General features: G+C 37.2%; 1 protein-coding gene, 1 non-coding gene and 1 pseudogene across 7 annotated transcripts in view; 1 reads left to right on the top strand and 2 right to left on the bottom strand.

Annotated features, from left to right (window-relative positions):
- Positions 1-26,350, top strand: part of LUC7L2 (LUC7 like 2, pre-mRNA splicing factor) — a 70,474-nt gene that overhangs the window by 29,981 nt on the left and 14,143 nt on the right. For all 6 annotated transcript variants that reach the window (XM_087820988.1, XM_016205107.2, XM_016205111.2 and 3 more), the window contains 3 exons: positions 11,911-12,009; positions 16,119-16,229; positions 20,138-20,281. In XM_087820988.1, the coding sequence (XP_087677114.1) occupies positions 11,911-12,009; positions 16,119-16,229; positions 20,138-20,281 (354 nt within the window). The remainder of the gene's footprint in view (positions 1-11,910; positions 12,010-16,118; positions 16,230-20,137; positions 20,282-26,350) is intronic.
- On the bottom strand, positions 12,507-12,613 carry LOC148092181 (U6 spliceosomal RNA). The gene has a single exon (XR_015715235.1). It is a non-coding gene; the product is annotated as a U6 spliceosomal RNA (small nuclear RNA).
- On the bottom strand, positions 22,275-22,706 carry LOC148092180 (small ribosomal subunit protein eS25 pseudogene; annotated as a pseudogene).

The following is a 26,350-nucleotide window of genomic DNA, read 5'->3' as shown; positions in this document are numbered from 1 at the left end:
ATAACTTAGGAAGTTACTGTTTTTCAGAGGCTTGGGTGGTTTCCCTATTCATCTAGAATATTTTCTTGTTTTAGTTCTTTCTTCCTCCCCTTCGCAAACTTGGTTTCTCCCTGTTCTGTTCATCCCCTTTCAGATTTAGGCAAAACAAAAACCCGAAGCAGAGTTGTCCTCCCCTCCCCCCCAAACACATTATTTCTGGTACATAGCTTTCCTGAGGAAAGATAAGTATATTAAAGTGCTTTAAAAAAATCTTTCCATCTGGTTCCTAGTGATCTGGGGAAAAGGTATGTGATAGTAATCGTTTAAAGAAGGCATTAAATCTAAAGCAGAGATAGTAACAAAAGCTTGAAATTAAGATCTGCAAAGATGGAAATGTATATTCTCATAGCATGCCTGTCCTAAGTTCAGAAATGGTTACTACTAATTTTATTATAGCCTTCATCATAGTATAATTTTAGTGTTGACAGACCATTATGCCTTCTTGCATAAGGTCATTATTTCATGAATGGGAAAAAATTAAGGTTCAGAAATTGTGCTAGCCAGATGTCTCATAATTAAAGAATCACAATATATTATGCCATATTTGAATCTCAGAGTAATTTAAATCTAAATACTTTTAAAAAATTTTGTTGTTAGTTTTTTAGTTAACACAGTTATCTGGGGTAGTGACTTTTAGATGTTTCTGAAATGTCCTTGGAGGCTTTGCATGTACTAAGGACATGGGGATAGGCCAGCCTATTTCAACCAGAAATTTGCACATTTTACTTAATTAATTAATTATTTTAATCCTCATCCGAGGATACTTTTTCCATTGCTTTTCAGAAAGAATGGAAGGGTGAGAAAGAGAGAAACATCAGTGTGAAAGGAGAGACATCGATCGGTTGCCTTCTGCATACGCACCAGTCAGGGCACATGCAGCCCGCAACCGAGGCCCGTGCCCTTGTCCAGAACCGAACTGGGACCCTTGAGTTCACAGTCTGACTCTAACCACTGAGCCAAACTGGCCAGGGCTGCACATTTTAAATACAGAAAATTTCCACAAAATTCTGTTCAAATAAAGAAATTCTGCTCAGGAATAGAATTTAAATTTAAAGAACTGATACTGAGAAATACTTAAGGACAGGGATGACGTAAAATTTTATCTGCCTTTTTGAAGTGAAGTGGAGGGGAGTTATTGACTGAGTTGATTTTATGGTGCCCCAATAGGTTGTGGGTTTTATCTGAAGTGCAATTTTTACTAATTGAAACTCCTTTATTGCTTCTCTAACTCTTTCTTTTAAGGCCTGGTCTAAAATCAGTTACTTGGGTGCATACAAACCTGAACTTTAAAACTGCTGAAGTCTCTTTGATAGTACATATGTAAAAGAGCCATGAAAGTATGGAGAAGCAGAATAAGTGATAAGAAGTAAACCTGCACAAAATTTTCTCAACCAGCCACTAGAATGTAAGTTTCATTATAAGGGCAGGGACATTGTGTTGTTCAGTGCTATATCCCCAGCATCTAGAACAGTGTCCCTCCATTGTGTTGAATGACTAATCGATCCACCCAAAAGTAGAATGCTCAATAAATAAAATCTGTTTCAAAAACTAACTTTGAGTTTCAAAAATTGATAATGGTTAGTGGGAAATGTGTTACCTTTTAACAGACAAGGAGCTGGAGAGTTTCTTGGTTTTATTGATTTGCTTATCAAAATATGACAGTGGTTTCACAAGCAGTTGTGAAAATTAGTTTGTAGATGTTCAAACTTTATCTCTTCCTCAGAAATAGTTTGTTTTGGGCTACTTTGTTTTTTGTTCTGTTTTTAAATCCTCACCTGAGGACATGTTTATTGATTTTAGAGAGAAAGGAAGGGTCAGACAGAAGAAATATCATTGTGAGCTTGGCTGGTGTGGCTCAGTAGTTGATCGTCAACCTGTGATCCAGGAGATTGCAGTTCAATTCCCGGTCAGGGCACATGCCTGGGTTGCGGCTCGATCCCCTGTAAGGGGGCATGCAGGAGGCAGCCAATCAATGGCTCTCATTATTGATGTTTCTATCTCTCCCTTCCGCTTTCTGAAATCAATAAAGACATTTAAAAATATATATATATTGTGAGGGAGAAACATTGATAGGTTTGCCTCCCTTATGTGCAACTTAGGACTGTCCTGACAAGGAACTGAACCCACAACCTTTTGGTTAACTGGATGAAACTCCAACCAACTGAGCCACACTGGCCAGGGCTACTTTGTTTTTTTTTGTTGTTGTTTTTAATATGTCTTTGTGATTTCAGAGAGAGGAAGGGAGAAGAAGAGAGAGCTAGAAACATCAATGATGAGTCATTGATGGGCTGCCTCCTGCATGCCCCCTATTGGGAATTGAGCCCTTGCAACCCGGGCATGTTCCCTGACTGGGAATCAAACCCTGATCTCCTGGATCATAGGTCAGTGCTCATCCATTGAGCCACACCAGTGGGGCTACTTTGGTATTTTGTTTAATTTAAAAAATATATATATCTTTATTGATTTCAGAGAGAGGAAAGGAGAGGGAGAGAGAGAGATGGAAACATCAATGATGGCGGGCTACTTTGGCATTTTTTAACAAGCGTTTTTAGCATTAGCGCAAATCACTGACATGATTTTTTTTAAATTTATTATATCACAGCTAATACCTAGTTTCCCAAATCTTTCATAAGATTTGACTTTTGAAGTATATTATGTTCTTATATTAAGTAGTTTTGCTATTTGTATTTTATTCTTTTCAGTGTGTTACAAAAATACGTATTTCTTTAACAAGCATTTTTAGAGAGTGCCTAAACGAAAGTCACATTTGGTGCCTAGAAAGTCAGGGGCACATTAAAAGCTTTCAAGTGAATAATTACAACTACTTTTACACTTGGAAAGCCAAGTCCTGAATATAGTTTGGAGCATTGTTTGCAAATTGGTACATTAACGCCCTGAACTGTTCAGCTTGTACATATGCTCTTTTGAAATAACCTTTTTCTATCATTATGAATATTCTTGCTATCATTCATTTTATATAGTTAAAATAAATGACTTGCTATAACCTCAGACTTAGAGAAGTGATTTTTTTTTTTTTTTTTAAGGTGACCCAGAGACCATATATTCTAGAATCTTGTATGTCTCTAGTTGAGGTTGGTCGGCATATTTGTTCATTATTTGGATTAGTGGTTAAATACAAATGTACATGCATTTAAATATGATGAACTGTAGTGCTGATACCCAGTTTTTATAAATCAAATACAAATTAATTTTACTTTAAATTTTTATTCCATAATACAATATTCTATAGTGTATTTTATTATGCCTTCAGTATCAGTCTGAGGGAAGAATCTTTTTTAACTTTTTTAATGGAAAATTTCAACTATAAATAAAAGTAGAGAGAATTGTATAATGAACTTTGTGTACCCACACACTAACTTTAGTAAATATTTTACACATAGCTACCTTATTTCCTTTATAGTCACTTATGTTCTTTTCAGCCTTTTTTTAAGTCCAAGATTTAAGACTTACATCTAAAAACTATCATTTAGGATGACTTGAAATAATATAGAGTAGCAAAGACCAGTTACTCCCAAGCAAGTAGAATGAGGTCTGGAAGTCGCTGCTGAAGCAGATTGCTTTCCATAGTCTGGTACTTGGTTAACATATTTCACTGTCACATTTGTTTTTATGATTTTCAATAAGTACTTGTTACTTGAGAACCAGGAATCATCCTCTTAGTATTCCCTAAACTCATCAGATCTTTTTGAGGGAAATGTACAGTTTTGTAAATTACATTTTAACAAGTATGAAGAAACTAGTTGTTCTCTGAAGCGATTCCTTGAAAAAGGAAGGGTCAAGTTATAAATGCCTCAACTGGAAGGTGTAAACTAGGGCTGGGGAACGTCTGGCCCCGACCAAATACAGCCCACAAATTATTTGGTCTGGCCCTGCCCAAGCAACCACAGGCGGGACTTGAAATTCAGTAAATCTAGGAGCTTTTTTCATGGCTAATTTTTAAGTTGATAGTTTTGTATGGCCTGAGAATGATGTTATAAATACCCAAATGGCCCTTGGCAGAATAAAGGTTTCCCATCCCTGAATTGTAGACAAGTCACCACAACAGAAAAGAGCAAACACATGGTAATAAATGAAAACTTGAAACAAATATTTTTTTATTGCACAAGTGATTAGCCACAGACATCAAGGAAAATCATGGATTCTCTGTAACTGGAAGTATTTTTTTTTAATGTGATGAGTTCTACCCTGATGTGTAGGTGTCACGAGCAAATGACCTAGTACAATCCTCTCTAGTTTAATGATTCTTTCTCATTAAGGGAACTTTTAAAAACATAGGTGTTTTACTTTCACCTATATAAAATGAAACACGTTGAATTATATATCATCCCATAGACCTTTTTTTTTTTAGGTGTGTAACATCAAAAATATAGGTGTTTATATTGATGTACTTGAATAGTGCAATTTGTAAAATTTCCAAATTTAGATAGGTTTTTGTTCTTTCTCCTTTATGGTATTAGTTTAATAGTGTTTGGAATAATGAAATTTAAGTAATACTGGAATTGAGCAGAGGAAGAAACAGAAAAGGGTGATTGAGAGGTATAGGTTTAATGAGGGTTGGATGGACAAAGTAAAGAGAATTCACAGAAAAAATTGCCCTTCCAGAAGCGATGTATTTTTCATCTCTCTGGGAGTGGTGCTGATTGGTGCTATCAGCATTCATTCACTTAAGTACTTCTCGAGGACTTACTATGTCTTATGTGTTCTGTTGGGGATACAGAAATGGACACAGGTTTGTGCTTTAGCGGTGGGAGCTTACATTCTGATGTGAGAGATACACAACCAGGCGTGAAGAAATAAGGTGATTTTAGTTATGACAGAAAAGCGTGGCTGGATAATTTAGATTGTTTGGGACAGTGGGCTAGCAGCTACTTTGGCAGGGTAGTTGGAGAAAACTTTTGATAAAATAATATTTAAATTGATCTAAATGTTAAGAAGCCAGTCTTTCCAGAGTGGGAATGAACTTACCTTATGTTACTTCCACACAGAAATTTGTGTTGGTTCCTTATTGTATATATGATCAAAAATCTAAAACCCTTTGCCCAGTCTACCTCTCCCTTGAATGAATTAACCAGTTTGGTCCCCTCTTTGGACCAAAATGATGTATACCTTATTGTCTCACTATTTTTCCTTCCCCGGTGTGTTTCTCATTTTTGCCTTTGCCTGGAATACACTTTCTCCTTTACAGATTTCAATCCTGCCTGGCTTACTGCACATAATTGCCTGAGCCTATAGCAGTTTAGCTCCTGAAACCCAGTGTAGCACTTGCTCTTTATAATACTGAATTGGCGCTTGTTACGTTATCTTGTTTATGTATATTTTCTCTCTCTTTAGATAGTATAATTTTTGTGGGGTCAGGCTATATTCTTTTTTTCCCCTATTTTATTTATTTTGTTAATTAGATTCCACATATAAGTGAAATCATATGGTAGTTGCCTTTCTCTGACTGGCTTATTTCACTTAGTATAATACTCTCCAGGCCCATCCAATCTGTCACAAAAGTAAGATTTCCTTTTTTTTTTATGTGACAGAGTAGTACTCCATTGTATAAACTTACACAGCTCTTTTATCCACTCATCTACTGATGGGTACTTGGGCTGCTTCTAAATCATGACAATTGTAAATAACACTGCAATGAACATTGGGGTGCATATTTCTTTTGAATTAGTGTTTTGGATTTCTTCCTGATATATTCCCAGAAGTAGAATTGCTGGGTCATAAGGCAGCTCCATTTTTATTTTTTTGAGGAAACTCCAGACTGTTTTCCACAGCGTTGCACCAGTCTGCATTCCACCAGCAGTGCACAAGGTTTCCTGCTATCTTTTTAAAAAAAAAAATACCTTTATTGATTTCAGAGAGAGGAAAGGAGGGGGGGAGAGAGAGAGGTAGAAACATGAATGATGAGAAGGTCATCGATTGAGCCCACAACCCGGGCATGTGCCCTGACCGGGAATCGAACCCCGATTGCCTGGATCCTAGGTCGACGCTCAACTGCTGAGCCATGCCCAGCTGGGCTCCTGCTATCTTAATAAAAAGTAGATGCCTGGCCAGGTATGGCTCAGTGGTTGAGCGTCAACCTAGGATCCAGGCGATCGAAGTTTGATTCCCGGTCAGGGCACATGCCCGGGTTGCAGGCTCGATCCCCAGTCGGGGGCGTGCAGGAGGCAGCTGATCAGTGGCTCTCATCATTGATGTTTCTATCTCTCTCTCTCCCTCTCCTTTCCTGTCTCTGAAATCAATAAAGATATATTTAAAAATAAATAAAGTAGAGCTTTTGTTTTGTTTTTTTTAAGTGAGATAAGTCAGATGGAAAAGGATAAGAATAATATGATTTCACCCATGTGGGATATAAAGCAATAAGTGAACAAACCAACCACCAACTTGTAGATATAGACAACAGAACGAGGGTTCCCAGAGGGGAATGGGCTGGGAGGGTGAAGAGGCCCGGGGATGAAGTACAAGGCACAGGAAGGAGACTAGATTTTGGGTGGTGAGTACACAATAGAGTGTACAGGTGTATTACACTGTTATACACCTGAAATTTATATAGTGTTATTAACCAGTGTTCCCTAATTTAATATTTTTTTAAAAAGGTAAAGGGAGGTCGTCTGAGTCAGTGCCCAGCCTTATTTTATTAGGCAGTATAGCCTTTTTTATTTTTATTGAGAGAGAGAGAGAGAGAGAGAGAACCATCAATGTGTCATTCCAGTAATTTATGCATTCATTGTTTGACTCTGGTATCTGCCCTGACGGGGGATCAAACCCACAACCTTGGTTTAGTGGAATGATCCTCTAACCAACTAAGCTACCAGGCCAGGGCCTAGACAGTGTAGTCTTCAAGTATAAGAAGATAAAGCATAAACATGAGTATTTCCCATTAACATTGTCCCCCTTCCCAGACCTACACCTTGTCAACAGTCTTTCACTTCTTTGTATGCATTTGCAGGTGTTGGGTGTGTGTGTTTTAACAAATGGAATTCTGTTGTTTGAATTTCTCTCACTTGTCTTAGAGAAGTTTCTGTATCATTGGTTTATAATTCTAAAAAAAGCCTGCATAATATTTCATAAATGGATATTTCCTAAATTAGTTACCCAATGATTATTAATGTTAATTTTTTTGCATCTGTTTTTTTGGTGTATAATGTGGCAGTGAAATTCTTGTGTGTATGTTTTTGTGTACATTTTCAACTATTAATTTAATGTCTTTTTTTATTGAGAATATAAAAATTCTTTGATAAAAGAATTTATATTCTCATACTGTTTTATAATTCCCTTTAGGATTTAGCTTATAGAACGGAGCAAAGGTACTAAGATATAACAAAGCAAGAATATATGCAAATACTTGGAGCTGTTACTATATCTAGTTTCTATCACTGGCATATTCATTGCCATATCACTGCTATTAGTTTATACTTTGCAATACACTCAAACGTGTAAGTCAACTTTTTGATTTGTTCTACTGATATTTTGGTTTTTTTAATGTATAATTTTCCTGTTACTTCAGTATTTTCCTCCAAAGTTAAAGTGGCTTTATTAGCTTTCTGATTGTAAGAATAATACAGGCTCATTGCATTTCATTCAACCACTATTAAAAAGTTCATACAGCCCTAGCCAGTTTGGCTCAGTGGTTAGTGCATTGGCCTGCAGACTGAAGGGTCTCAGGTTCGATTCCAGCCAGGGGCGTGTACCTTGGTTGCAGGCTTGATCCCCGGCCTTGGTTGGTGTGTGAGCAGGAGGCAACCAATCGATGTCTCTCTCTCACATTGATGTCTCTCTCTTGGTCTCTTTCCCCTTCCACTCTCTGAGAAACAGTGGAGAAAATATCCTTGGATGAGGGTTTAAAAAAAAAAAGTTCATACAAACCAACCTCACAAGCAGTGTCTGTATCTGAATTTACAAAAATGGTATTTTACTGTATTTCTCTTTCCCTTTTTCCTCCCACTTAGCATTAAGAACACCTTTTTTTTTTTTTTTTTTAAATTATCTATTGATTTCAGAGAGAGGAAGGGAGAGAGAGGGAGAGAGAAACATCAGTGATGAGAGAGTCATTGATCAGCTGCCTCCTGCACGCCCCCGACTGGGGATCGAGCCCACAACCTGTGCCCTGACCTGGAATTGAACCGGGGTCTCCTGGATCCTAGGTCAATGCTCAGCCACTGAGCCACGCCCGGCCGGGCAAGAACACTTTTCTAATGGCTATGTAATGTGTCATATGGCTATTCCATAATTCAGTTAGTCAAACCCTTGTTACTAGGTTCTTAAAATGTTTCTCATTTTTTAGATCAAAAACACCATTGTTAAATTTTGTTCTCTGTTTACCTATATGTACTTATTTTATTGTTTCTTCAAGTTCTTAAAATACAATTCCTTAGTCAAATCATCACATTTGTTTAATAATTATGGGTTGTACAAAACCTGATCTTTTATGTAAGATGGAAAAAGAAAAGAAATAAACCATTTTTCTGAGGAAGCTTAGAGTTCATTTGGGCAGATAACATTCACTTTTGGAATTTCAAAAGAATAATTAAAAAGTACTTAACAGAATCAACTTTGTTAAACAGTAAAACAATAAAATGCTGTAAGGTTAGAAGTTATCAGTATCAGGCATAGCTCTTTAATGGTCAAGACTTCAAGAAATGGATTTATAAAGTAAATTATTTGTTAAGTTTAAAAATACAAAATTCTTTGTGTGGCTTTTATCACAAAGTCATTTTAAGTGAAAATAAATAACCAAGCATTTTATTTTGTTCAGTTTGAAGCTCACTTATTTCAGAAGAGAAGCAGCAGCAAATGTCTGTGCACTTAGTGTTCAAAGCACTGTTGGACATCAGTGATGAAGTCAGGATTGACTTGGCTTTGGAGAGGTCCAGAGTTAGTCATGGTGTGGTTCTATCATAGGTTTCTTCCTGGTGGCTTCTTAATTAGATGACGGGTCATGGAGAGAATTAACATAGGCATACTTTCCCTTCACTCATTTCTACAGTGGCAGCTAATTGTTGGGTTTTATTTTGGCTTGCTTGCTTGTTTTTTATCTAATATTCCTCATGTGCATGGCACAGCGCCACAGTAGATGCTTAGTTGTGATGGTATGGATAGCGGAAACTGAATGACTAGTATCTAGAATTCTGAAAATCTGCCTTGCTACACTTGTTGTCTTGCTAGTTGCGTAAAATAAGCACTGGATCTATTCCGGGCCAAAAAACCAAATCTTTATTATATCTAGGCCCTTTCTTCTAGGGTTTTGGCCCCAAAATTTACTGTGGTGAGCCAGGCTAGACTGTAAAGTTGCAGATGTTCCTAGCCCAGGAAAGTGAAAAGCCCAGGTAGTCTACCCTCCTGGAAGAGAGGAGCACTTAGGAAAAAGAAAGGAGTAGCTGGAAACACTTACGAAGGAAAGTAGTCCAAGCAAAGGAGAGATAAGTTGAGAAGACCTTCCAGAGCTCAGACCAGTTTTGCTGTGGGTGCATCTTGACCACCCTTTCCTGTTAAGACAGGGCCTTCTGTGCAAATGTTTTTCTCTGCCCTCTTTTCCCAGAGGTTTGTTCAACAAGCGTTAAGTATTCCTTCATACCAGGCATAGGTGTGTAGTGGATAAATCAAAAAAATCCTTGTTTTTGTGGAGCTCACACTCTAGTGAGTTAGTAAATCTTTCCCCCTACTGTAAATCCCCCTCGCCCCCCAGGCATATACATTCACTTTAACTCCTCTCACCAAAACTTGACCCTTATTACAGAGGTATAATTTTGTTCTTTTTGGTGGTAATTTTGTTCTTGGTCCACATAGTTGCTTTTCTTCTTTTGCTTGGTATGTGATGTAAATATAAAGATAAAGTGGAGGAAAGGCTAGTGTGGGTAGGCAACTGATTTTTAGGTTATACACAGTGAGACCATATATATGTTATTTTTTAGTTTTTGTTGAGGACACAGTGGAAATACAGTTAATCACTGAATACAGATAAGGGAGATAGCTGGAGGAAAGGCAATAGACAGCTGCTTTGAATATCTGTTGTGTGCAGAGCTCTTTTAGGGAAATGATTATTATGTAAAAATATTAATAGATGATGAAATAATTGGAATTAGCATGATAAAGTGGAAGGGGGTATCAGACTAGAAGTCAGTCTAACAAGATTTTCTAATAGCACACCGTACATTAAAAACCCCGGGGAGGCTTTTACAATTCAGTCTTTAGGGAAGGTAGGGCTTGGGCCTCTTTTCAAAAGCTTTCATCAATATTATTTAAAAGGGTTTAAGTTAAGAATTACTGCACTGGATCAAAGGCATTTCCAACTGTGACATCTTAACCTTCTGTGAAATAAGTATAGCCTCTCCTGAGCAACTATAGCGGTGGGAATACATACAGAGGCAAAGGGAGTTGTTGGAGTGATTAATGTTAAGATATTAATTAAGAAACCAATTGGCCATTGTAGCAAAGATGGTAACATTCTTTTGCCATTAACTTTCACTGTCCTTTTTCCCTGCATTTTAAAAAGAGTATTTATTTAAAATTTTTTTCTACAGCCTTTTCTCATTAAATGTTGCTTAATAAGCAGCCTTGAGTTTCCACACCTCTATAGAAAGTTTCAGTTGCTATTTACTGTTACTGGAAAATGCCTTGGTTTGTTAACCCATAGACTAATGAATGAAAGTAGGCAGCGGGGCCTGGAAAAACACCAAATGCTCAGCAGCACTGTGGTACTTTAGAGCCATTGCTGTGATGAGGACTTTTTTAATATGGTGAATAGTCCTTATAATTTCCCAGAGGATAACTTTGAGAACATTGTTTACTTATGTTTTCATATTTGTTCCTTTACGGAATTAAGAACTTGAAATAATACAGTTCTACAGAGACACTTTTTTTTAATGCAGTCATAAAATCTCAGAGTTTGAAGAATAAAAGCTACCTGATGGTTGAATTCTTTCCTCAATATCCGAGAAAAATGGTTGTCTAAACCGTGTTTGAATCTCTCATGTATCTGGTAACTCGGTAACTCCTGAGGAAACTTATTTGATCTTTGGATAACTCTTTCTTACATTGAAAGAGTTAAAATCTGACTATAGAGTCCCTTGGGGCCATAATCTGTTTCTATTTCGTACTGAAGAGTTTTTCACATCTTGACTCTCCAGCTAATGATTTTTGTCCTCTGGCTTTCTTGTATAGCTTGGTTTTGAGACATTTTGTATAGTTTCTTTATATCCCTTTTGAAATATGTTAGTGCACAGAATGTGTCTTTTGGAGGACAAGGGGTTTGCTTTTAAAACCAGCCTTCAGTAAGACTTGTCACTTTGCTTATACTATATCCTCTAAGTTACTTTATCTCAGTCATGTCACACTGTAACCCTTACTTTTAACAAGTATTTTAATTTGTGTAATTGCCTGCTCATACCTAGTTATTTGTAAATTTGTCTTCTTAGATATAACTATAAGACTTCATATTTCTTTTAAATTTTATTTGGTTTGTCAGTCTTTGTGAATCTTAATCCAGTGAATTCACTATGCTTTTTAACGTAAGTGTTTGCAGAATTGATGATCATATCCTTTGTTAACACACATATTCGTGCTGGTAGGAGCCTTTTTCCCCAGCTTTGTTCAGATTCTGACAGGCTTTTCCTTGTCTGTTTGATCTTAAGTACAAAAATGATTACTGTTCTCACCTTTAGGTAGATAGAATTGTTGCCTTTTTTCTGGCGCCAAGCTTTAGTACTTTTCTATGAAATTTTGTAATTTGAAAGTCCACCAACAAAGAAGCATCTGTATGACTTAATATATATTCTGGAGAATACTATTGTTATGAATGAATTTTTTTTAAATGTGTTTTCTGTTTAAATAATATGTTCCCTTTTTTCCCCCTCTTAGAGAATGGATCTTGGAGAATGTCTGAAAGTCCATGACCTGGCTTTAAGAGCGGATTATGAAATTGCATCCAAAGAACAAGATTTTTTCTTTGAACTTGATGTATGTGATTTTGCTTTAATGGGTTAGATTACCTTTCACAGTAAAATATTTTGAATATGGATTAGTTTCTCTTAATAGGAAAAGGCTCTTAGCAAATTGTCTTCTTTGCGGTTGTATGAAGGGTGGTACTAAATTAAGTAAGATCATGTGTGTCTTGACAACATTTTTAGAAATTATAAGGTAAAGCTGGATATTTTAAGAAAATAGAATTAATGCAATTTATATATTCTTTTGAAAATTGTGCTATTTTTCTCAATAAAATAGTAATGATTAAGAACGTATCAATTTCAATAAACATAAACCCATTTCTAGTGCATGTAAGGGTTTTTAATCTACTGAATTTTATATTCTTCATATATTTGTATCTAAATATAAACAGGGAGGGTATTAAGAACAATATTTTTTATGTAAAACATATTGGAGGAGATATCATTTAGGTGTCTGGAAGGCTCAGAATTGAACTACATTGGTGTTTTCTTTAATCCTTTTTCTTTTTAAAAATTATGGAACACTTGATGAATTCGTGTGTCATCCTTGCACAGGGGTCATGCTGATCTTCTCTGTATTGTTCCAGTTCTGGTATATATGCTGCCGAAGTGAGCACTATTGTTGTTGTTTTTAATACAAACATGAGAATTGTATAAAAATAGGGAAACTTTTTTTTTTGTATTTACATAAAATATACCAACACACTGATGAGCATAAATTTTATGTTGCTTTTTATCAGTGAGGTAATAGTTGTTTTATTTATTTGGCTTGGGAGATAAAGCAGTAAGTAGGCCCCTTCATCATCATCTCCGAATTTCCAAGAATTTCTGTTAATGGAAATGAAAACCATCTATGTAAAGGTAGCTTAATATGGGGCTGGAACAATTGGGAGAAACACCTGAAAGTAACTGGGTTATGATATATACACACTGGGCATAAAATACAGCCAAAAATTACCATCATCTGGATGTAAGGGTGTGGATCATTAGGTTATTGTTATTTTCAGTCTTTTTCTGTTATAGTTTGATAATGTATTTTTACATATCAAGTGCATAGAATAAGTTTCTAGAAATAGAATAAGTCAAAGAGTAATTTTGCCAAGTTGCTCTCCATTAGAATTATCAATTTGTATTCCCACCAATAATCTATGAGATTATCTATTTCCTATATGGCCACATAATGTGTTGTCAAGATTTCTTTGCAACTTTGGTAGATGAAATGTGGAATATAAGTGTAGTTTTAATTTGCATTTCTCTTGAGTGAGTTGGAACATTTCATATATTTAAGTTCGTTTTATATTTCCTTTTCAGTGAACTATCAGTGGTCAGTTATATTTTGGCTATTCGTGGATGTTAACATTTTTCTAGTTGATTTGTACTAACTTTACATATTATGAAAACTAGTTCCTTCCCTCAGATAATACTTTGAAGGTTTTTTCCCTATTTTTCTTTTGGTGGTTATGGGCCTTGAAGAATATTTTTATTGTTGTCTAATTTCTTAATCTTTTAAAAATCTCTATTGGAGTGATTTGAAAGGCCTTCCCTATTCTGAGGTGATGAGTTCTCTCCCATGGTTTCTTCTGGTATTTTTATGGTTTCATTTTATATACTTAAATCTTTGATCCAACTTCAATTTATTCTGGTCTAAGGAATTGAGGTGTAGATCTAGTTTTCTTTTTCTAGTTAGCTACTTATTTGACCCAGTACTATTTATTTATTATTATTTTATAAATTAATATCAGAGAGAGGAACGGAGAGGGAAGGGGAGAGAGAGAGAAAGAGATAGAAACATCAATGATGAGCCCGAGCCAGTGATTAGAGCGTTAGCCTGCAGGCTGAAGTTCCAGCCCCTCCCCCCCACTCTCTTCAATCTGGCCAAGGGCACGTGCCTTGGTGCAGGCTGTGCAGACTTAATCCTGGGCCCCAGTTGGAGCATGTACAGGAGGCAACCAGTTGATGTGGCTCTCTCACATCGATGTTTCTCTATCTCTCCCTTCCACACTCTGAAAAGCAATGGAAAAAATATTCTCTGGCGAGGATTTAAAAAAGAAAAAATCAATGATAAGAGAGTCATTGATCAACTGCCTCCTGCACGCCCCCCACTGGGGATCGAGTCCTCAGCTCAGGCTTGTACCCTGCAGGGAATTGAACCGTGATCTGGATCATAGGTCAGTGCTCAACCACTGAGCCATGCTGGCTGGGCACCCCTAGTATTATTTATTGATTAGTCCGTCTTTTTCCTCTCACCGCTCTGAGATGCCACTTTTATTTTCCCATAAGAAAATTTTAATAGGTTTCTGTTGTAATTTTAAAAATAAATTTTAAATTAAAATTTATTATCACAGATGTAAACTTTTAAATGAGCTTTCCTGTTTTTTACTTTCAAGAAATTCTTTGGTTAACCAGCCATCTTTAGAATTCGGTATGAGTGGATTTATATTTTTAATTAGAGTACTTATGTTTAAAATTTCATATATATAAATGTATGTGTGTATGTGTATATATATATGTAAATAAAATGGTAATACTAGCCACAGCAGTCAGCTGGGAAGGGAAGGAAGTGAGATTCTTGATCCCTTTGCTTTAAATTCTTCACCCAAGGATGCGTCTTACTGATTTTTTAGAGAGAGAAAAGAGAGGGGGTAGAGAGAGAAGCAGCGATGTGAGATAGAAACATTGATCGGTTGCTCCCCACCCCAAAGTCACCTGGTCGGGAACTGAACGTGAAACCTTTTGGTGTATGGGGATGATACTCCAAGTAAATGAGCCACCTGTCTAGGGCTAAATTAGCTGTATTTTTGTATAGTAAGGTGAAAATCCAAATTACTTGGGAATAAATCTTGTTTACTTTTATTTATATTTTTAATTTCACTTTTAAATGAATTATTATTTAACAACAGACATATTTACATATGCCTGACAAATGTATTTTATATAGATGTTGAACCAGATTTTTGCAATGCAGAAACTGCTGAAATTCTCAGTGGTTTATTTGAAAACAAGCAAATTTTCCTATGACATTTTCATTTTGGAAAATTCAAAAAATTATTAAGTATCCATATATTCAGAAATAATTATTAACATTTTATGTATGCTTTCCCCTTTTTTTTGCTTTATTTTACAAAGTTGGAATCTTACTGCATATAACAATTGTAACTTTATTTTTTTTAAATATATCTTTATTGATTTCAGAGAGAGGAAGGGAGAGGAGAGAGAGAGAGATAGAAACGTCAGTGATGAGAGTCATTGATCTGCTGCCTCCTGCACACCCCTGAGCGGGGATCGAGCCTGCAACCCCAGCATGTGCCCTGACCAGGAATCGAACCCCGATCTCCTGGATCCTAGGTCGACGCTCAACTGCTGAGCAACATTTGTAACTTTTTATTATAAGTGAATCATGAACATTTTCTTGTGGCCTAAAGTGTTTTATTAAACCATTTTTTTAAAGGCTAAAGATTAAAGTTTTTGTGTGTGATCTGGATATTTAGGGTAATTACAGCTTTTCACCATTAAAAGTAATACTGAAGAGCATCTTTGAATATTAATTTTTGTATATATCTCTGTTTAGTTTCTTAAGACAAATTTCTGGAAGTAAAATTGCTAAATTGGGGGTCATTTTTAAGGTATTTGATACCAATTACCTTTTTTTAAAATATATTTTTATTGATTTCAAACAGAGGAAGGGAGAGGGGGAGAGAGAAAGAAACATCAGTGATGAGAGAAAGTCATTGATCAGCTGCCTTCTGCATGCCCCTGCTGGGGATCCTGCAACCCAGGCATGTGCTCTGACCGGGAATCGAACCTCCATCTCCTGGATTATAGGTTGACCCTCAACTGCTGAGCCACACCAGCCAGGCCGCTTTGCCTTTCTGTAAAGACTGCTGGTTTGTGCTTCCTTCAGCCAGTATGAGAGAGGCAGTTTCCTTATAGTCTTTCCTTTCTTGGGAATTATTTATGTTTACTCTTTCTTAATTTGATAGATGATGAATAGTATTTTTGATTCATAATTGAACCTGCTTTTGTTATAGTTTTACTTCCATAGTAGCATACTTTTTGAGTAAAGATATTTCTGAAGAAAGCTGATTTTTCTGGCAATAATTGTCTTTTAATTAAACTTTGTAGGCTATGGATCATTTGCAGTCATTCATTGCAGACTGTGATCGAAGAACAGAAGTAGCTAAGAAAAGATTAGCAGAAACTCAAGAAGAGATTAGTGCTGAAGTGGCAGCAAAGGTAAGAATTTCAGTCTTTTCAATAGTACAGAATACAGTTTCAACTTTTAATTTTTACTTTGAAAAATTTCATTCACAGGAGCTTGCAAAGTCATTACAGGGAAATCTATGCATTCTTTCTCTAGTTTCCCCTTACATTAACATATCTTATCAACTATAGTACAGTGTCAAAGCCAAGAAATTAATATTGGTCCAGTCCTTGTATTTTATTCAGATTTCACCATTTATGCATGTATTTATTTTGTGTATGTGGCTCTATGCATTTTTATCACATGTGTAACTTGGATAACTACTACCATAATTACATTAACTAGCATCATCACAAGACTCCCCCATGTTACCCCTTTATAGCCATACACCTGCTTTACCCTAGCCCCTGGCAACCACTAATCTATTTCCTATCTTTATAATTATTTTATTTCACTTATTACATAAATGAAATCATGCAGTATTAAAATCCTTTTAAGATTGCCTTTTTTTACTCAGCACAGTTTGAGATTCATACTAGTTGTTTATCAGTAGTTCATTTTTATTTCTGAGTAGTATTCCATGGTATGGATATACTACAGTTTAACCATTCACATATTGAAGGGCACATTTGGGTTGTTTCCAGTTTATTGGCTAATACCAATAAAGCTGCAGTAAACATTTGTGTACAGATTTTTGTGTGGACATAAGTTTGCAATTTTCCAGGATAAATACCCAAGAGTGCAATTGCTATGTCATATGGTAAGGCCATTTTTAGTTTTGAAAACAAGTCCCAAACTTTTTTCTAGAGTGCTGTACCATTTTACACTCCTACCAGCAATGTGTTAGTGATCCACTTTCTCCACACTTTTGTGCCAGCATTTGATGTCACTTTTATTTTATCCATTCTGAAAGGTGTGTCGTTACATCTCATTGTGGTTTCAGTTTGCATTTCCCTAATGAGTAGTGACTTTGAACATTTTTTTTCACGTGCTTATTTGTATCTGTATATCCTCTTTAGTGAAATTTTTGTGTATGTTTTATGCCCATTTTCCAAATGGAATGTTCATTTTTAAACTTTTTTATTTTTATTTTTGTTTTAATTTTTTTATTTTTAAATATATCTTTATTGATTGCAGAAAGAGGAAGGGAGAGGGAGATAGAAACATCAATGATGAGAGAGTTGTTATTGATCAGCTGCCTCCTGTACGCCCCTGACTGGGGACCAAGCCTGCAACCCCTGGCATGTGCCCTGATGGGAAATTGAACCAGGATCTCCTGGATCCTAGGTTGATGCTCAAGCACTGAGCCACGCCTCGCTGGGCATGGAATGTTCATTTTTAAAAAATATGTTTATTGATTTTAGAAAGAGAGTAAAGGAGAGGGAAAGAGAGAGAGAAAAACATTTATGTGAGAGAGATACATCCATCTGTTTTCTCCCATTGAACCTGCAACCTGGACATGTGCCCTGACTGGGGATCGAACCTGTGACCTTTTGGTGCATGGGACGACATTCAACCAACTGAGCCACACTGGCTAGGACAAGAATGTTCATTTTTTTAAATATTGAGTTTTGTCTGTTTTGCTCACTATATTTTTTAATCTGTTTTTACTGATTTTTAGAGAGAGGGAGGGAGAGAATAAGGGAGAGAGAGAAAGAGAAACATCAATCGGCTGCCTCCCACACGCACTCTGACCTGGGATTGAACCTACAACTTGGGTATGTACCCTGACAGGGAATCGAACTGGTGACCTTTGGTGCATGGGATGAAGCTCAGCCAACTAAGCCACACCAGCCAGGGCAACTCACTACTTTTTAAAAATGTTCTGTTATGAACTTATACACAAACAGAGAGAAAAATACAATGAATCTCAATGGATTCAAAGCTGTCAGCTTTCTGTTTCATTATTTTATAAGCAAATTGTAGATGTCGTATCATTTCACCTCTAAAATATTTTTCCTGTATGGTTGGTGTGATATAAATCAGAATTCAGAAATGGTCCATATGTTGCATTTTGTTGCTTCGATGAGTTACTACTTGTAACATTCTGTACCATTCATTGTAGTCTGGTTCATTTTATGAAAGTGCAGAATGGTGACCAACGATTGCATGGCAACATGAAATACTATAGAGCTTAAGTGTGTATGTACACAGGGAAGTGGATACCCTTATTTGAAAAAAGCTTACTTTCAACCAACTTTTTTGAAGATGGGGATTATAAAGATGGGCATCCTAAAGTACAGGGGATCTATTAATCTCATAGTTGAAAGGGATCTGCTAGACCCCAACCTATATTGGTTATCCATCACTACAAAAATGCTGTTTAAAAAAACTACCTCAAAACTCAGGGACTGAGAACAGTATTTATTTGGTTCATGAGTCTACAGTCAGTGATTTAGGCTGAGCTGGGCAGTTATTCCTGTCTTAGCTGGGCTCACTCCCGTGTCTTACAGTCAGCTGGAGGCTACTGATCTAAATTCTCATGGTGGCACTAGAGGTGCAAAAGCATCAAGCTCAGTCATATAAGCGCTTTTCAAGCCATCCCTTGTATCATGTTTGCTACCATCCTATTAACCAACTCCAGTGAGTTACGTGGCCAAGTTCAGGTTCAGAGTATGTTGATACTCGGTAAAATAGCAAAGGGCATTGATACAGGGAAGGGTGAAGAGTTGGCATTAATGCAATCATTCCTTGACAGATATTTAAAGAAAAAACCACTTTGTTAAAGAGGTAATGATAATAGAGTTGGGAATTTCTTTGAGGGGTGAATATCTTGGATTGAGGGTAATTTGAGAAGTAAAGATTATTGGCACACTAATTTGTTGGGACTGGATATCCGTATCAAATTAGGGTCTTCTTTGCTAATATAATTGGCCACATAGGTAAATACTTATTTGTTGCCAAATTAAAGACTCTGTATATGTATCAAGTGCTAGTAAAAGAAAAGGAATGAACTAGGTTCCTATGGTGGTGGTGGTGGTGCGGAGGAGGAGGAGGAGGAGGAAGCATATCAGATCCCAAGGCAAGAATTAATCCCAGTGGAAAGACATGGACTAAGGGAAAGGGTTTCCACACTGATAAACTAAAAATCAAGTGTATGTACAAGGCACATTTTCTCATTTCTCACAGCTTTGTGAGATATGAATCCCTATTTCTCAGATGAGGAAGTAGATTCAGGTGAAGTAATATGGCCAAAATTGTACATCTGGTAACTGATTTGGCTATAAGCCCGATATCTAAAACCATTATCTGCTTGAAAGAGAATTCACCTGTTTATTACTTCAATATTTAAGCTGCTGTTTGTTGGGCATTGGAAATACAAAGATGGGAAATAGTTATCTTTAAAGCAGTGTGATGTATAAAAGTTACAAAAATAGCACAAAAGAGCGTATGGCTTGCTGCTTTTGTGTTTAAGTGGAAGTGAAAAATGGTGATTGATCAAGAACGCTTCACAGAATAGACTCAACTGGGATCTTGTTGAGTGAGTAGACATGGCAGGCAAGGGAGGTAAAGAATAACATCCCAGGAAGAGGAAACAGCATGTGCGAAGTCACAGGCAGAAAGCAACATGGTAAGTTTGGGAAACAAAATATAACTGTAGATCTTGCAAACTGGGGGAACAGCAAGAGATGGATTAGAAAGGTACAGAGGGCCAGATTGTGGAAGAAAAGGTATTTTGTACTTGGAGTACACTGCCAAAGCAGAAGTTGGAAAGTAATAGTTACATAGAGGTCACATGTGTTTCCAACCTCACCAAAGTGTAAACAGGCAAGCTCAGAACATTCTAATGTCTCATGAATTCATTTATGATGTGCTCAGAAAGCATTATTTATACTCATTGCCTTAGATAACTTGTCTTTTTTGTGCATTTCTAAAATATTTTGAACTTTGAAACTTACTCTGCTTTTTATTCATGATCCTCTTTTCTTTTTCTTTCTAGGCAGAACGTGTTCATGAGTTAAATGAAGAAATTGGTAAATTGTTGGCTAAGGTGGAACAACTAGGAGCTGAAGGTAATGTGGAAGAATCGCAGAAAGTAATGGATGAAGTAGAGAAAGCACGGGCAAAGAAAAGAGAAGCAGAGGTAACTAAATTCTTAATGTTGGTCTATAGAACCTTAGTATCTGTACTTCTTTTTTTTTTTTTAATATCTTTATTGATTCAGAGAGAGGAAGGGAGAGAGCGAGCTCAAACATCAGTGATGAGTCATTGATCGGCTGCCTCCTTCACTCCCCAACTGGGGATTGAGCCCACAACCCAGGCATGTGCCCTGACTGGGAATCGAACCTCGATCTCCTGGATCCTAGGTTGATGTTCAACCGCTGAGCCACTCCCAGCCGCGCAGTATCTGTACTTCTTAAAGAACATGTATTTGACTGGAAATTATTGAAAAGTTATTACTATTAAGGGGAAATTAAACCAGTTTAAAATATTTAATTAGTCCATGTCTTACTAATGGGTTATATATAAAAATTTGTGATTTTTGGAATTTAGATTCATTGATATGATGAAATATATAACTGGTAAATAAAATTAAACTAGCTAGTCTGTCTGTCTGTCTGTCTCTCTCTCTCTCTTTCTCTCTCTCTCTCCCTCCCCCCCCCCCCCCCCCCCGTATATCTGGTTACTATCGTACCCTATTGTCCATTCTACACCCAGGCAACTATAGCATTCTCTCTTCTCTTCCCATCTCAGTACAATCTGCTAGCACCTTGGGAGCCTCTTCTCTTCCTCCACAGTATAGTTAAAATATATCCTGCAGACAGAGTTCTGGTGTTTTTTTTTTTTTTAGGAAATTGAATGCCTTCATATGGGATTATGTTCTCCACTTTTGCAGAAGTCTCCATTACTTCTAACTTCATCACACCTGTGTTTAATTTGTTGTTATAGCCTTAAGGCAGAAGCTTAGTTAGGTTATCGATTTTTAGCACAACTGTCACTGCATCCCACAGATTTTCATGTTGTATTTTCATTTTAATATTAAAGCCTCTCTAGCTTTCTAAGTTAAAGTTGTATACTATGAACCCTAGAGCAGGGATGAGGAACTTTTACTCTGCCAAGGGCCATTTGGATATTTATAACATCATTTGCAGGCCATACAAAATTATCAACTTAAAAATTAGGTATGAAAAAAGCTGGGTTTGTTGAATTTTGAGTCCTGCCTGCGGTTGCCTTAGCAGGGCCAGACCAAATGATTTGGCCAGCTGTATATGTCCCGTGGACCAGATGTTCCCCACCCCTGCCCTAGAGAAACTACTAGAGAAAAAAATAGGTATAACTCATAGTAGAAATAAAGTGGAATTCTAAAAAAATACTTAACCAAAAAGAAGGCAGGAAGAAAGGAACAAACAATGGATTGGACATATAGAAAATAAAGAGAAGGATGGGAAATTTAAACCCCTTGTACCAAAAATTACATTCAATGTAAATGGTCTAAACATTCCATTTAAAAGGCAGAGATTTTGAGACTGAATTTTTTCAAAAAGGACTTAGCTACATACTAGCTACAAGAAATCCACTTCAAATATTAAAACACATATTAAAGGTAATAGGATGTAAAAGATATACCATGTAGCCATTCTTGATCATTTTAATGTCTTAATTTTTAGGATATCTTTAAATGTAATTTTTCAATCCAGAAATTAAACGTTATGAGTTTTAAAATGCAAAGTATTTTATGGCCAGTTTGTTTCCCCAAATAAACTGGGTAATGAAGCCAGTGAGTGTTACTACTTTTCTTCATATATAGCTGCTTAACAACAGGGATGCTTTCTGAGAAATTTGTTAGCTGAATTCATTGTGTGAACATCACAGAGTGCACTGAAACAAACCTAGATGGTATAGCCTACTACACACCTAGGCTATATGGTATAGCCTGTTGTTCTGTAGGGGAGGAAAAATAATTTTTCCTCAACCTTTCTGGGTGCTTGGCTGAGACATCCCTGTAGTAAAAAGACATATTAACCAGAGAAAAACAGACAGCAGTTTAGTAACATGTATACCTCCTGTATATATGGGAGAGACCCAGGAACACTGGGTAACTCAAATGGCTGAAGTTACTGTCTTTTTTTTTTTTTTTTTTGATTTAATAAAGCTTTATTTTTCAAAATGTACAGCTGGTGGGACCTTTTGTTCATGCATCTTTTCCAACAGCTGGGGCATCCCCACCTCTGGTGTTTTTGTGTAGATTACTTGAGCTCTGTGCTTTGAAACTAGTTTATTAAGTCCTTTAGTAAGGAGCTCCTGAAGGGCTGCCCTGGCCAAAGAGCCGCGGATCTTCAGTCTCTCAGAGACAACAGCTAGGGTTATAAGCTTATAGTTGGGAACTTCTTACAGAGTTTGTCATATGTTGCTTTGTCAAACATGACTAGGTTATTGAGCTTGTCCTGAACTTTGCCTTTGGACCACTTCTTCTTTTTGGCCTTGGCCCCAGATTTATTCACTGGGTCTTTGTCTTTCTTGGCCGACTTTCCAGCGTCTTTCTTCTTTTTGTCATCTTTGGGTGGCATGGCAAGATTCCGAGCGCAGGGCCACTCTGCTGCCTCGACAAGATGTCGGACAAAGAGTGAAGCTACTATCTTAAGTACCATCTTTAGCTGAGGACAGAAGATGTTGGACTGGGGGGAGTCAGTTATGGGAAGTTATCAGGAAAAAGCACAGTAAACGGATAAGGTTGTTATGTAGATTTAAGTCCTCTTTTGCATTGAGTTCTAGATATAAGGTCACTAAGGTTATCCCCCTCTTCCTAGTACACCCTTATAACTGGAGATATCCCTCACAAATAAGTCTTTTAAAAAGGGTAACTTCTAATTGGTTTCAGAGCTTCTCCCGTGTCTCCTATTTCTGTAAATTAACCAGCCTGAAATAATCCTTAGGCCGAATACACATATATTAGGATGACAAATTCTGTTCCCCTATAGCTCCTAGGCTACAAACCTGTAAAGCATGTTAACTATGCTGAATACTGCAGGAAACTGTAACACAGTGGTATTTGTGTAATATATTAGGCAATAGGAACTTTTTAGCTCCATTATAAGCTTATGGGACCACCATTGTATGTGCGGTCTGTCACTGACCTAAACGTCATGCAGTGCATGACTGTTTTGCAGTTTTCACAAACTTCATATATATGTACTTAAAGATTTACAGTTGACCCTTGAACAATGTATGGACCCCTCTACTCTCGCAGTAAAAAATCTGCTTATAACTTTCGACTCCCCAAAAACTTAATTACTAAATAGCCTACTATTGACTAGAATCCTTACTGATAACATAAACAGTTGATTAAGACAGATTTTGTATGTTATATGTATTATATACAGTATTCTTACAATAAAAGCTAGTGAAAGGAAAATACATTTATAGTAGTATATTGTATTTATTGATATCATAAGTTTGTCATCTGTACCTATATCAAGACTGTCTTATACGATACAAGACACTTGATGTTTAACATATAACCAACACTAGACACCAAAAATGAAGATACTGTGAAAAAGGAATTTATATTTATTTACAGTTATAACAGCAATTCATGATAAAATAATGAAGAAGCAGTAATATGATTGTTTTATGGTAGCCTCCTAGTGCAGCGATTTTCAACCTTTTTCATCCTGTGGCACACATAAACTAATTACTAAAATTATGCGGCACACCAAAACACGTGTTTTGTCGATCTGACAGAAAAATGGGTATAATTTTGATTCATTCACACTGGATGGTTATTGGTGTGTTGGCTGTTGTCTTTTAGTGATTATTTTAGAGAGAAGAAAGGGAGGGGGGAGAGAGAGAGAGACAGACAGACAGACAGACAGACATGGATTTGAAAGAGAGACATCAATTGGTTGCCTCCTGTGTGTGCTCCAACCCCTGACGGGATCTAACCCACAACCTGGATATGTGCCCTGACCAGGAATCAGACCCACCACCTTTTGGTGTACAAGACACCATTTCAACTGAGTCACACTGGCCAGTGCTATTGTCATTTTTTTATTTGACAGTCTAGGGAAAAAGTGAGCAGTGCCCCTGACTAAATAATCAGGTATTGCATGTTTTAAAAATTCTTGCAGCACAGCAGTTGAAAATTGCTGGCGTACGGTAATCAATAAGATTGCTTCACAGTACCCTAGCTTATACACTAAGGAATCATTATAAAATTTTAATGGCATACAGTATTCCAGTCATATTTATAATACAGTATTGGAAACATTGTTATATATATATATTTTTAAAACTACTTACCTGTGATGATAGGCTAAAAATGCAGTTCCTCCAATTATGAGAGAGAGACATACGGTATGGTAATGTAATTCCTTAAAAGCAAAGTTATAAAACAGTAGGACAACTATTAACAAAAATTAACATGTTATTTTATGTTAAATATCATAAAATTCCTGTATAACCACAGGCTGTCTCATTCCATACAAGTCTTGCACATGAAATTTTACATGATGACTGCTTAGGCAATGATGATCATGACAGAAATTTTTCACGCTTAACCTATTTGCTGTACGCTCACTAGATTTTTCACAGGAAGGCATACACACACAGCAGAGAAGTTTGTGAACTGTGCGGCAGGAGGTGTCTTCCTGTTCACTGAGTGGAAGTGGGTTATCGCGAGTGGGCTGAGGGGAAGCGGAGGCCGGAGAGGGAGGGGAGGCGGGAGAGGCAGCTCACTCAGCGGAACTCCACGGAGGCACCCCACCGCTCCTGTCTGGCTTTTTTGCTCTTTCATTCCTCTAAAAATGTTTCTATACGGTACCAATCCTCCTTCCGCCGTTCGGCTTAGTTTCAGTCGTGTCGCAGAAGGGTCCATGTCGTATGAGCAGCCAAAAGCCGTCTTGAATAATCGGAACCCTGCGGGACTAATGTCAATTTGTTTCCTGGCGCTGCTTCTACATCATCTTCCTCCTCGTCTGGCTCCGGTTCACAAATACTCATCTCCAGCAAGTCATCTTCTGTTAATTCCTGTGGTGTGATTATTACCAGTTTAGACTGCGGGGACCTGGTCCCCAGGCAGTGCCCTCTGTCCTTTTCCCGTTTGATGTCACTGAGCCAAAAACGAAACTGAAGCTGAGCATTCAGCAGCACGAGCTTTATTCAATGGCCAGAGAACGGAGTCAAACTCCGAGATCAACTTCTCCTTTAGAGAAGTCTGGGGAGATTGCTGTGGGGGCAACACAGTGAGGGTCGGTCTCTTCCCAGATTGGAATATTACCTCTTTTCTTCCTTAATATGGTCCCAGTTACAGGATCTCTTGGAGGGCAGATTCAGGCCATCTTGGTTCAGGCACTCTGGGTGGTTTTTGTTCCCTCTTTTGTGTTTTTACTATAACTGAAATGGGAAGATAAGTACATAAGATTTCAACAGTCGGGGGGAGGGTGGGAGAGGACACAGCTTTGGTGACAAAATGTCTGTTAACTCTTGTATTTCTCCAAGATCCTTATCTTGAAAACCCTTTACACACACACACACACACACACACGCACCCTTTTGCAACAAAGGCATCTTCAGTGGTGGAATCCTTCCAGACTTTCATGATGTCCTCTCTATCAGGGTTCTCTTCCATAGCAGGCAGTTCTTTTCAGAGAGTCCCGGGTGTAATGAGCCTTAAAGATCCGTGTGACCCCTGATCTAGAGGCTGAGTTAACACATTGTATGCGGGAAACGTATTTATACGTTTTATGTTGACTGGTAGTAGAGCGTGCACTAAAAACTACCCGCAAACAATATGTTAAGAGACATTGTGTTCTTGGGCAAGTAGACGACTTCAACACCTTCACTGTTGAACTGATGGGGTTCTGGGTGGCCAGGGGCATTGTCCAATATCAAAAGAACTCTAAAAGGCAGTCCCTTACTGGCAAGGTACTTCCTGGCTTCAGGGACAAAGCATCAATGGAGCCAATCAAGAAAAGGGTTCTCGGTGTACAACTGATGACTGACAGCTAGTGTTTCTCTTTCCTGGGGCCTAGCAGCTTTGTAGATAAGGGCATTCTTGATCATAGACCCACCTGCATTTGTACAAAATGGTGGAATTAGCCTATCACTTCCTACTTTAAATCCTGGTGCTTGCTTCTCTGCCTTAATAGTAAATGTCTCTTGTATTTTTTCTCCTCCCAGAATAGGGCACTTTCATCTGTATTAAAAACCTGTT

Source organism: Miniopterus natalensis, chromosome 10 (genome assembly GCF_054644295.1).
Source record: "Miniopterus natalensis isolate mMinNat1 chromosome 10, mMinNat1.hap1, whole genome shotgun sequence".
NCBI classification, from domain to species: Eukaryota; Metazoa; Chordata; class Mammalia; order Chiroptera; family Miniopteridae; genus Miniopterus; species Miniopterus natalensis.
This window is presented reverse-complemented; position numbering and strand designations above follow the sequence as displayed.